The sequence below is a fragment of the Archocentrus centrarchus genome, chromosome 17, assembly GCF_007364275.1.
Source record: "Archocentrus centrarchus isolate MPI-CPG fArcCen1 chromosome 17, fArcCen1, whole genome shotgun sequence".
Classification (NCBI taxonomy): Eukaryota; Metazoa; Chordata; class Actinopteri; order Cichliformes; family Cichlidae; genus Archocentrus; species Archocentrus centrarchus.
This window is the reverse complement of record NC_044362.1, coordinates 16,723,935-16,737,170: the sequence shown is the minus strand read 5'-3', so window position 1 is coordinate 16,737,170 and position 13,236 is coordinate 16,723,935. Positions and strand designations below refer to the sequence as shown.

The following is a 13,236-nucleotide window of genomic DNA, read 5'->3' as shown; positions in this document are numbered from 1 at the left end:
GGTGAGGGGGTGTCTCCTCTGTGTAAACCGTGCTCAGCCTCAATACTAATGCTGTCCGTTGTGTTGCTTTAGCTGGCTGTCTCGCAGCTTCTCCTCGATAATCTCTTGATGGTGTTTCGTTTGTAATAAAAATGTGCATTAAAAATGCACGCGCTCTCGCACACCCAAGGACAGGTCTGTTTAAATGTAAATGAAATGAAGAGGAGATAAAAATGTGGACAAAACAAGGGTTACTGAACTACTTGTGCCTTCAAGGGCCCTCTTTCTTTCAGATTTTTATGCAAATTACTGAATTAACTTTGTAATCTTGCATATAATGTGCTCTTATTATATTCTGGGGCTTTTTCTTTTGTTTTGTGCCGTGGACCGTTTTAACCACATGAAAGTGTTTTCTTTCTCATCACCCTTCTAGGCATCGACCCACCAAAAGACATGACGGTTTCAGATGTAACTGAGGACGCTGTGACCATCTCTTGGATCAAACCGCTGGCTCCATTTGAATATTATAAGCTGTCCTACCAGTCGGCCAGAGGTAGCATGCAGAAGACTACAAACTGTGATGTTATTCTTAAGTTCATTTGAATAACATGGTATTTATTATATTAGCATACACAGAGCACACTGCTCTTCCTTGTTACAGCTAAATGAGCATGGCATTTGCTGTAGGAGGCTCCCTCTGATGTAAGATACATTTTGTAGCAGAGCGCCGTGCCACACACCTAATTAATTATAGCATTTTATCAGTGAAAGGTAATTGAATTTTTAATTAAAATTCCATATTTATTAAGTATTTTCTCTGTGATCCAAAAATGAAGAACACCAGTTGGCTACGCGGTGCATCCTGTACATGAAGAAGCAGATCAGAGTGACAGTTGTGGTGTTCAGGTGCTGGCCTCTCTCTGGTGTCCCCTGCAGGTCGAGTAGACAGCGTGGTGATTGACAGCGATGTTACAAACTACACCCTGTCCAGTCTGTTTCCTGCCACAGAATATGAGATCAGTCTCAAAGCTGTCAGAGGGAGTCAGGAGAGCAATGTTGTCAGCACTTCCGTCTTCACAGGTAGGAGCTAACAACAGAATCATTAAGTCCATGTTGTTGTGGAAACCCTTCGAGACCGGGTTTACTCATGCAGGAAGAACGTTGAGGAGACTCTGATGTCTTACACAGAAACATTTAGAACAGAAAACTCGGCCAAGGAGAGCAGAGTGCAGCAGTGCGGGTGGACACGTGTGGAAGTATTCATGTGGATTAAGCATTCTTTATATAAAACGTATTGAACTGCGTGGATGTTGCAGTTCTTAAAAGGGAAAGAAGGCACATAAGCTAAGTATACAGATACAGCATGTCTCATTCACACAAGCTTTTTTTCTATCTAACATTCATACACACAATCCGATGAATACATCAGGAGCAAATCCGGGTTCAGTATCTTGCCCACTTTGGCATGCAGACTGGAGCAGCCAGGGACTGAACCGCCAACCTTTAGATGACCTGCTCTACCTCATGAGCCACAGCCACCCTCAAAGCTGTAAGGGATTTCTCAGACACGTAAAAAAAAATGGTGTTCTGTAGGTCCTTTGTGTCTCCAGACAGACACTGAGTCATTACAAGGAAACACTATGAGTGACTGGTAAGTGAGGAAGCCCTCCTCAGAGTGACCCAACCTAAATTGCTCAACACTGAAAACACATTTATGCCCAAAATACTGACTTTAAGTAATTTGATTATATGTCAATTTTCCATGTAATTTTGTTGTGTAAGTACAGTGTAAAAAATTACATTCTGGTCAAATGAAATTTACTTGATTGGTACAAATTGATGCATTCAGTTTATGCAGTTTATACATATTTTCCTTAATGATTAATTATTTGAATAAATAAATGTTTGATATCTTTCAACTGCATTTTATTCAAAATTATTGCTTCATGTTTATGAGCAGCTGTAAAAAGGAACTAACCTTTAAAACCATTGTTTCTCCAATGTAACCCACATACTACTGATCGGTATGAATGGGCCCTGAGTTCGTATTCAACGACATTAATTACTTAACCACTATAACATCACACACTCTACAATTGGAATTAACAATACCACACTTTAATTAGAAAACCACCAAAACCACACTTAAATCAATATTTCAGTTCTTTCAGGTCAATTAACGGTTCAAATATACATGTATCCCCACACCCAACAGTCCCAAATAATGTTATTAAACAAAACAAACCCGTTGCAGGCCTGATTCGGAGCTCGGGTACGGTGAGACCAGAAACTTTGCGATCCTTTCACTCAATTAGAGCCAAAATAAAATAATAAGCCAACAGTACCTTTTTCCAATATGGCGGTGCAAACGTTCAGGCCACGTTGTCCCACACAGGCAAGAAGCACAGGGAATACCCGTTTGGTCGCCGTTTCCCGCGTAGCCAGAGGAACTCTGAACTATAGGTAGCTCAGAGCGCTATCTGGGATCCTCTTTTGTCTGTGTGCGGTAAGAGTCAGCCGAGTCCTGTAGCGATTAGCCGGGCTAGCCAACCGCAGCTTTCAGACGATCAGCGCGGCTAATTTCCGCTCGATTATCCAGCGAGCAAACCACGACTTTCAAGTCCAAACACTTAGAGGCGTAGGCTGCGCCAAATTAAACTGTCCTCCTTCCGTCCACCTGGCCGATGTCCGAAACACGGAGTACCAGTTTAACTCTCCATAAAACTTTCACTTTTTCAGTCAAAGTCTAGCGCACCTCTCTTCTCGGGTCTCTCTTTTTCCTTCTCCCTCGCGCACACTCACACCACCTCCAATCAGCAGCCAGTACAGAAACAGGTGACTAAAATGAAACACTAGATTGGCTTTCCTTCACAACAAATGAAATAAACAAATAAAATAGAATATTTATGGCAAATTAATTATCTTAACACCTTAACATTTGAAATTTTAACATTCACATAAATGCATTTAACCACATTCAATCAACTTATTTATGTCCATTTCCTACAGGGCTACACCAACTAGCGGTAGTGTCACCAAACAGATACTCTGATACAATCTTTATTCCGTCTTCTATGAGCAATATGTTGGGTAAAGCATACAAGTAGGAACCACAGTTAAGAAGTATTAAAACAAAGCAAAGGTTGGTAATTCTGTTTGCACTAAAATAAAGCTTTTTTTCTTTGTGTTTCTACTGTGCAGTGATGGACTGAAACAGGCTGGATTAAAGCTGCAGCTAATGATCATGTTTACAAAGTTTATCTGCACATTGCTTTTTAAAAATAAACATAAAATGAATAAACATAAAAATATTAATTAAAACTTAATTAATCATTATCATAGTTTTCACTTAATTTTCTGGAAATCACCTCACAGATTTAATTGCATTTTGTTTGTCTTTTGTAATGTTCTGCTCTGCTGTCATAAAATCACATTCTTGACATTTCGCCAGTAAAATAAATCTCGCTGCGAGAGGGCAGCAGAAGGACAAACGTTTGCCATGTAAAATAAATGAGGAGTTTTTTCCCCTGCTGGACTTTCGGGTCAGTTGTTCTGTCCACAACTATGACAGCCGCTCACTGGGAGACGCAGTTCGTGTTAAAAACGAGCAGCAGACTAACATGCACACAATCCAAGGGTACAGCTGATGTTGTAGAAGGTGCATTCTCTGCTGCAACAGATGAAAGTGTCCACTCCATGACCCAGTAATTGGTAACCTGCTCCCAGCTCCATCTCACTGTCTTCTATCTCTCTGGCAGCTCTCCTGCCTTCTATCTCTTTATCCTTTGACTTGCTTCAATCTTTTAGTACTGTGATGTCTCTCTCTGTCTCCCCCATTATACCTCAATTTCCTCCTCTCTTCCTTCCTCCATCTTTACACCCCCTATTTTCTACTTCCCTCTTTTGTTTCTTCAGAATTTATTGAAATGAAAGGTCTCACGTTTTCATGCTTTCAAAATTAGCACTGAATCATAAGTTAGGAAAACGTAAAACCTCGCTGTTACACGCGTGTGAATATGAGATACAATGCGTCTCTGGGAAAGAATTCCACTAACCTGAGATTAACATGCTCTCCCAGTGCTGTATTCATAATGTTCAATGCATGTGCGAGAGAGGAAGAAGTGAAAGCTGAGGAGAGCACAGAATTAGAGTGAGAACAGGAGAGTAGAAGGTGTGTTTGCATACCAATGAGCCCTGATTCACCTGGAGCTGCGAGGTTCAAGAATCCAGTAGGAAAAAAAGAGACCCTTTCTCTTTCTCCTCTCTGCCTTGCTTCCTGTCGCCCCAGTTCTTTATTATCAGCTCCTTCTTCCAACAATCCCAATGTACTTACAATGAGCAGAGACGGTGGGGCTGTAATAGCCTGAAAAGAACATAACTACAAAGTCAAGCTTGTTAGAAATGGTAAACAACATTTTCCTCACATCACAGAATGCTCAACCAGGGACACTTTTACACTGCTTTCAACAACAATACATAAACAAGGGATTTGAAAGCGTAATCCAACATTGCCTGGCCAAGTATGTAATGACTTGAATAACGCTGCAATTTCGACTTAACTTCACATCCATAATCAATTACTGTGAGAAAGGCTGAGAAAGCGGGGAGCCATATTTCATTTTGCAAACGCAGCAGGTACTGCTAACCTAAGATGAATTTGGTGGGGGTGACACTAAATGGACTGTATGAAGCCCTGTTTAAGGGCTAATGACAGTGCTCATTAGCAAAGTGTCAGGACCCCCCCCAGTAAAGTATTACTCTTTCCAGAACTGAAGTTTGTCAAAAGACCATTAAAGTCCTCTCTGCCAGCTGTTTTAAAGGAAAACAGACGAGGGGAGTGCTTTTGCATTTTTAATGGAAGTGCTGTTAAAATATTCCATAAAATACCAATTAACACTTAATGACCATCACAGAAAAGACACACATTAATAAAAAAATCTGTCGAAAAGACACAATATCAGCCATACAGAAGAAACGGTAAATATAAATATGCAAAAAAAAAAAAAAAAAAGATATACTGTGCAGAGGATTAGCATTTAAAAAATATAATTAAAATAAAGGGAAAGGGAAAATAGGTGTTCGGTTTGGAAAAGCTTTGTCTTTTTGTCAGAAATCTGCTAAGCCTGTTAACTGGACTTGTCTTTGCTGTTCTACAATTTCGAACATATTTTATAGTCTCAAAAGAACAATTACTCTGCGGTCAGTTAAAGGTGAAAACTACAGAAGAGGATATGAGCCACTGAAAAAAATCTTTTTTTTTTTTTTTTCAGATTTTCAAGTTTATTCTCAGAATTCTGACTTTTTTTTATAAAGAGCAATTAGGGCCACTGAAAAATAAATAAATAAATAAAAATGTTCTCCAAAATTCTGAGAATTTTTTTTTTAGAATTTTAGCCCTAATTGTTTTCCATAGAAAACTGACTCAGGCGCAATACTCATTTATATCAAGTGGTCTGCCATTTTCTACTAACACTAACATGCACAGAAATAGTTAATACTCGCTAAGTAGCTAACTTAATGTTAAATATTTAATTCCTAAGAAAGAGTTCTCGAGTAAAGATTGCAATAATGTGCAGTTCATGCTGCTCCAGAAAACAGAGAACTCACTTTATCAGCAGGGCACTAAATACTATGTTAATGTTATGATAATTATTATTTTCTGTGAATTTATATAATGATCTTTATCTTAAAGACTCCTTTAGGTTCAGCCACTAAATGGCGCAAAACCAGTAATTAATCTTCACTTAATGATTGGGTGTAATGATTGGTCTCACATTTGAAATGACTGTATGAGTGAGCATTTTACTTACACTTATAGCACACTCAACATCCAGCATCATCAGTCAGCAAGTCTCCCTGCAGCTCTAAAACGACAGATTATATGCAGGAAGCACGCAGTTTATGTGTCTAAATATTTGTGTGCCTCATGAGTATTAACATGACACCGTGAACACACATAGACACAGCCAGTGTAGGTCCGAGGTTAATGTGTAGAACATGTTTGCACATTGATGATCCACTTTCTTTTGCTTTGCTACAGCAATGAGAGGGCGCATAGAGATATACTGGAGATTAACATTTATCTGTAATGGCCACAGTCACAATACTAAACTCATGACCAACGAACACAGCTGGTGTGTTTCTGAAATGCCCTCCATTGTGAATTACACACAAATAATGAGTTCAGAGCATTTTTATTGTGCATGTAACAGCAAACCAAGCAACCAAAAAACAGATAAAATTCCCTTAGAACATCAAACCTCATCTGGACTGCTGCAGGTCTGTCTGATATTGCCGTGTTTTTGTTGCTCCCGCAGCTTCGTAATTAAGATGTGAAAAATATGGTAGTAGGAGAAGAAGAAAGGTTTTCTAACAAGTGGTTTATTGTGAAACTTTCATCATTATAGTAATTTTGTTGCCTAAATCTAAGCAAACAGTGGCAGGAAAACAAATAGGTAAAAAGTAAATAATGCTGGGGAAAAGTCTAGAAATAATGATGCTTTTCTTTATCTCTTGGATGAAAGGCTTACAGTATGCTTGACCCATTCAGCCTCCTAAATATGGTCCTTCTGAGGATATTTGGCATGGATGTGAATTATCTGCTATCCAGATATTATGCCTACAAAGAAAGCTCTGAAAAAAATAGCCACAGCTCCCAAGGCTGCTTAGAAACTGAGCCAACAAGCTCCCAGATTTAAGTCATCATAATGTGCCACATCCTGTGCATAATAAATAAAAAGTAGTGATCAAAAATCATTCATGCAATCATGTAATGGCCTGCATTACTTTATTCCCCCCAATATATTCCTACTGGTGCTTGACTTGCGGATCTGAGTGAAAGTGTGACGTAGCTGGCCTGAGCCTATAATTTACCCATGCAATCAGAAGATGCAGTATGATGATTAAATTATCGCAGGACTTGATGAAGGAGGATGACCTGTTTATTTTTTTTCTGTTTTGGCCATCTCTACTTTATCTCCATTGCCAATCTAATTGACTTGGCAATGCTCCATTAAATTCACTTAAACCTTTTTGCAATTAAAGTAATGATTTTAATCAGGTTTGTTCATCTACCACGGTGATAAGAAAGAGCACAATTCTTTTTTTTTTATTCTGATGAGGGCAGGGCAACATTAATTACCTCATCTGGGCAGAGATTTGGATCACTCGCAGTGTTCTGTGTTCTCTGCCGTGCCAAAATAACATGCCTGAGGAGAAATTGGGGTTGAAGCACTGAGGTTAAAGGTATAATTAAATTCAAACTCAATTTTGCCATGTCCAGCAGTCTGAGAATAAAATTAGGAAGAGGGCGTGAAACAGGCGGCTCGGGAGAATATGAAACTTTCACATCACAGTGACAAAAAGAGTCATCATTAATCAGCATGCATGCAAAGTATCCCTGTCTTTGGGCTTTTCTAATTGTAATTCATATGAATATATATTGCTTTGTTGTTGGTCTAATTAATAATTTAGGTGTGTCTGCAATTGTATTTCAATCCACAGCATTCAGAATTTAAAACTCTGCGTATGAAGGAAAATATGACTCGTTAATTTGCGCACAGTGATAGATTTGTTTTCCATTAAAAGTGGCGAGTGACAGAGTCCAAACTTATCATGTTTTTAATTTTCTATTTTTTTTTTTTTTTCCGCTCAGAGTTGAATGAGAAATCCTGTGAAAGCCGGCAGCTAGCAGATACATTTAGCTGTATGAAGAGCTTTGTTATGTGACACAATAAATAGTGTCGCAGTTTCCACACAAAGGTTTAGGTGTGGACAGTAATGTGCGAAACTCTTCAGCCACCTTTAACTTCTTTATATTTTTCTAGGAAAATGGGAAGTAGGTGCAGCAGTTTATGAAAACATGTGCAAACATAAATGGAAATACAGTATGTGAGGCAAAAACAGAGTTTGTACAATCTTGAAAGTCAATATTTGCTATGACCTTTATTCTTCCACACAACCTGAGCTCTGTGAGGCAGCTTTCTTGACATTTCTTTAAGCAGTCTTCAGGAGTTCTCCAGGGTTCTTGAAGGTCATTCAAAGCTCTTCTTTGGATGTTGGCTGCCTTTTGTTTTGTTCTCTGTCAAGATGATCCCACACTGCTTCAATAATATTGAGGTCCAGGCTCTGGAGAGGCCAATCCAGGACTGATAGTGTTCCGCTGAGTGTTTTTTTTTTATCCAGGTATGATTTCATTGGCAGTGTTGGGATCATTGTCAAGCTGAAAACGTGAAGCTGTTGCAAATCTGATCAAAAATCTGATGGTACTTCTCTGCATTTATACTTCCATCAATTTTGACAAGATCTCCAACACCAGTGGCTGAAATGCAGCCCCCCAAACCATGACAGAGCCTCAACCATGTTTTACAGATGACTGTAGACACTTACTGTTGTACCTCTCTCCTGACCTCCTCTGTACATACATAAGAGCTGTTGCCACTGAATTTCAGTCCACGTCTTGTGTAATTTGGCATACCTCAGCCTTTCCTTCCTTTTTTCCTTCCTTAAGAAAGGCTTCTTGACAGCCAGCCTTCCACTGAGACCATTTCTGATGAGGCTTCAGTGAACAGTAGATGGATCAACTGAAGGGCCAGATGCATCTCTCAGGTCTTAAGGGCATGACTTTCAGATACTGCTCATCTGCTGTAGATGTTCATCTTTTTTGTTTTGTTTTTTAGCCCTGCCACTTCTTCTTTTGTCCTCCACTTGTCCAGTTTCCTTTCAAAGAACTTTGAAAGACCTTCAGAAAACCTGGAGAACTATTTCTCAAGACCACTTTAAATAAAAAAAATTACAAGAAAATTTGTCTCATTGGGAACAAAATATAAAGAAATTAGGGGTGGCTCAAGATTTGGCACATTGTTGCTGCTTTTTTTCAGTTTCCCGTCACTGACACTTGAAGTCGTTGCAAAGAAAATCATGATTGTATAGATTTGCATGCATTTAAAACAAATTTGATTGTTTTGCCAGTTTATGGCAAAGATGGTGAGTTGCTCTGCAATGAGTAAACCCCAGTAGTTCTACACTGTGATCCATACGTACCAATAATATCTCACAAATGATGGGACAAACTATTAAACAGCCTGTTATTATCTTCTGTTGAAATTCCATTCTCTTTCTTGTATTGCATTGCAAACATAGCAATGGATATGCCATCTGAGTTGACGGCCCTGAACATCACTCCACAAGGAGCCCTGCTGAGGTGGAATCCCCCGGTGTCCAATGTTGACAACTATGTGGTGACTCTCACACACAACCAGGGTGAGTTTTCATTAATTTGCTTTTATTTGCTGTTTGAAAGATGGTGAAAGGACAAAAATTGGATATAATCATCAAGGCCCTTAGATGCCTTCAACTCTAGGTTGTCATTGTGACTACTGCGCATTAAATAATGAAAACATCCTCTCATTTTGACAAGATTACTGTGGTGTTCAACTTAAACTGGCTTCATATTAATTTAAGAGGACCATAAATACTATTTTTTCATTGTTAAGTTGATGTACCAAAGCTTTGGTTGTATGTAGAGATGTGACAGGTACCATCACAGTTTTCCCATTAAGAAACGAGATCAGTGTGATGAGCCCCTTGAGGCAACATAGATCCATTTGTCTTGCTTTCAGAACAGTCTATTATACTTGGTTAAACTGCTTAGCCTTGGCACAAACAATGCAGGCACTAGACAGCATGCATTTCTTACGCAGCCCATGTCTTCAGTGTCTGACAGCCATATCCAGACAGGTAAAAGATAGCCATATTGCTCGGCCCCTCAGAGCCAGTCTATAATTTGCTCCCTGGACAGAGTGGATGTCTGCCAAGTTGCAGTAGGTACAGATATGGCTTAAAGACACTTGACATGCACAGCTAGAGTGCTGAAATGTGTAGGTATAGAAGGTTTACAAGAAGTGTTATTTTTTTTTGGATAACCAGATATCTTTTTACTAATAGGTCAATACAACATTCAACCAGTGTTATCTCATATTGTTATTTTTGTAAAGTGGCTGGGGAAATTGTAATGGGAAGCATCTTTCTCATTTGCACATGACCCCACACAGAGTGCCATGCCTGGAGTTATCCAGGGAAATTTGTATTACTCAGCTGTCGGAGTCTGTGTGTAAATTACACCCTGACTGACTGGATTGGAGCCAGATCATCTCAGATACAGAGATAGCATCTATATGCTGGACACATATTTGGAAACCAGCCCCAACCAGGGTTTTAGAAAAGTGCAGTGTAAGTTGTAGACAAATTCCCTTGAGTGTTAATGTATTAAACCAGGGTCAATAACTGAATATTTCATTGCGTATTGTCCTGCATGACAAAATAGATTTTTATTGATGGAAACACCCACATAAAATAAAATACAAACTGTCACGGAATCAGAGATTAATGGTTATAGCCTGGACTACAAATAATATTTACGTGTCTGCTGTAGTGTCTTAGATGAATCAACATGCGTCAGTTCCCCTCGTGAAGTTTCTGTATGTTGTACACATAGTTAAAGGAGAGACTGAAAAAGGTTTCAAATATCCAGAACTGCATCTGTAAGATGTTTCAGAAATGCCATGTATAAGCAGATGCAGCTTTCATCATAACCACCATAATTTAATACTCCACAATCAATAATTCTACCAGTGAGCCTCTGAACATGACATTATTGTAAATTATTAGCTTTCCTACCCTGCCCACAGTATCTTATAACATGGCTTCACAATAATTTTCTTACATCAGAGACCTCTTATGACTGAAATGCAGGATTGTTATCAGAATAGTGCATGAATCCCAGGGGGAACTTGTTTTGTTATAGAAACTCTTTTATAGCTGCTCCTTTGCACAAGAGGTCACCACATGTTTGATAGTTTCCAATTACCATTTTTGACATACAGCGTTTTTGTGGCTCTAGCTGAACTTGAACCTGTGACCTTTTACTTGTTGAGTAAATGTTTAAACTACTAGACTATGGAGGCACACAGCTATATGTATATATTAGTATTACAGACACTTACTTTAAACATAACTATTTAGCTACATAAGATATATAATGTAAAAATGTAAATTGCAAATGTAAAGTGCAATGTTAAATTAAAATAAATGTTCCGAAGTTAAAACAATACTATGTACAGTATAAACAAAATATTAAAGGTGAAAATAGTCCAGGTGTCATAAGGAGGGGTTATAAAATTTTATGGCCACAGGTAGGAATGATTCCCTGTGGCTTTGCATGCTGTGGTGCATCGTTGTTGGTTATTTATCCAAACTTACCTGATTGAAATTTTCTCCAAATCCGCTGACTTAAGAGTTTGAATTACTTTTTGCCCTTTAGTCAGTTAACGCAGTCTTTTTCCCATTTTGGGTATACAATGATGTAAGGTATAGAATGCAGTCTATTTAGGATGGTGTAAATGTAGTAAACATAAATGTGCTTTCTGTGTTCTGATTTTGTGTTCTAGTAACGGCTGACACTTTCCTGGTGGATGGCAACAAGCAGGAGCTGCAGCTGTCCAACCTCAAGCCAAGCACCACCTACTCCGTAGCCCTCTACTCCACCAAAGGACCACTCACAAGTGGCACCGTCATCACCAACCTTCAAACTCGTAAGTATTAATTTAATTTAGCTTGTACAGTGGGTGGCCTGGTGACTCAGTGGCTAGCACTGTTGCCTGCAAGACATTCTTCTAGGCCTGACTTTAGCCTACTGTGTTTGTGTGGGTGTCCACGGGATGTTTTATTTACAGCAAAACCTGTGTGTGTGTTAACTGTTCATTTTTCTGCTGTTTTTTACTTTCTATGACCAAGGGCAGTTACTACACTACGCTTCAAAAGTTGCAGTAGATCATTCACCCCTCAAAGGGGATTAATAGAATTTAAAATAAGCAGCAGTACTATTTCTTAAAAAGCAACATTTAGTCACCAGCATTATGATTAACAGAGGAAACTGCTGGTGCATATAAATTTTATGACTGGGAAAAATGGAATTATTATTTTTCCTGTTAAGTGGTAACTAGATGTCAAGAGGGTGGGTCTTGTCTAAGCTTCATCCATGAAGGATAAAAAATACAATCTCAGCTGGTTTAGTTTCTCTCTGCATTTATATGTTTGCATAAAACTGTGATCACTATTATTGGTGCCTGTGAAAGTAGACGACATCATATAGACATCATCTTGTGACACAGCTTTGGTCTGCAGATACGTTACAAAACTGCAAAACAATCAATATCAGTTTCAATCGATATGACCCCCCCCCCCCCCCCCCCCCCCCCCCCCCCACTAACAACCACACACACACACACACACACACACACACACACCTGCATAACTGGTGTTCCCTATGTGAGGGACACAAGGTACACCACATCAGTATGGAGACTGCATCCTTGCAAGAGCTGAAAAATTAACTTCCAACATTCCTGTCAAGGCCAATGAGGGTGTTACCTGCAAAAGAGGCCTCACCCTCCCTAAGGAGTATTAAAGATGCTGCACAGTCTCATCTCCTCAATCTACACTGCACTTCACAGGGTCCTTAGGCAGTAGGGGGCTGACCTGTGTTGTATCTAGTTTCCATCCCTCATTGGTTATATGCATTACGTCCAGTCCCCTTTCAGTCGCTGCAGCACATTAGTAGGGAGGGATCACGACCCGTGATACCCAGCCAGATAGATTAAGATGACTTGGCCCTAAATCAGCAGCAATAGCGATAACCTCTTCAGGCAGTAAAATGTGTGAGTAAAAGAGGTGAACAGATCCACAGTGGCCAAATCGTTTCTCTGTGCGCTGCCTTCTCTTTCTAGAAGGAGTTGAAATCTATTCTGTGGTTTAGAACTCCCAGTATATGAGGCACCTTTAGGGATATATAACAGCTCATAGCGCCATATTTAAATGGGCTGTGAGAGAGATACAGAGAGAGAGAGAGAGGGAAGGGGCATATATGAATATGCGGGTATTGTCACAGTCTACATCCTGCTGCGCAAGTAAAAATCACACCAGGATGGAGGCTGTAAAAATGCCTCAGCTCTAACGGACTGATATACAACCTTTGCTCCTCCTGCCAAATGAAATTCACATATTTGTTTTTGCCCAGCCCTCCCCTGCCCCACATACTCATGGTGAGCAGCCCTGTTGAAACAAACCTTGTCTCTCCAAAGGTGCAGTGTTGAAAGGCAGGGTGGGAAACATATGTATACACAAGGCAATTGTGATTTGGGTGAAAACGCAACAGGAATTAAGGCAGATATCATACAATGGTTTGTTAATTATACAGTC

At 39.4% G+C, this 13,236-nt stretch overlaps 1 protein-coding gene across 1 annotated transcript in view; it reads left to right on the top strand.

Annotated features, from left to right (window-relative positions):
* Nucleotides 1-13,236, top strand: part of tnr (tenascin R (restrictin, janusin)) — a 224,320-nt gene that overhangs the window by 177,892 nt on the left and 33,192 nt on the right. Inside the window, exons 22-25 of the mRNA XM_030751321.1 lie at nt 413-532; nt 916-1,059; nt 9,121-9,240; nt 11,427-11,570. Of these exons, the coding sequence (XP_030607181.1) occupies nt 413-532; nt 916-1,059; nt 9,121-9,240; nt 11,427-11,570 (528 nt within the window). The remainder of the gene's footprint in view (nt 1-412; nt 533-915; nt 1,060-9,120; nt 9,241-11,426; nt 11,571-13,236) is intronic.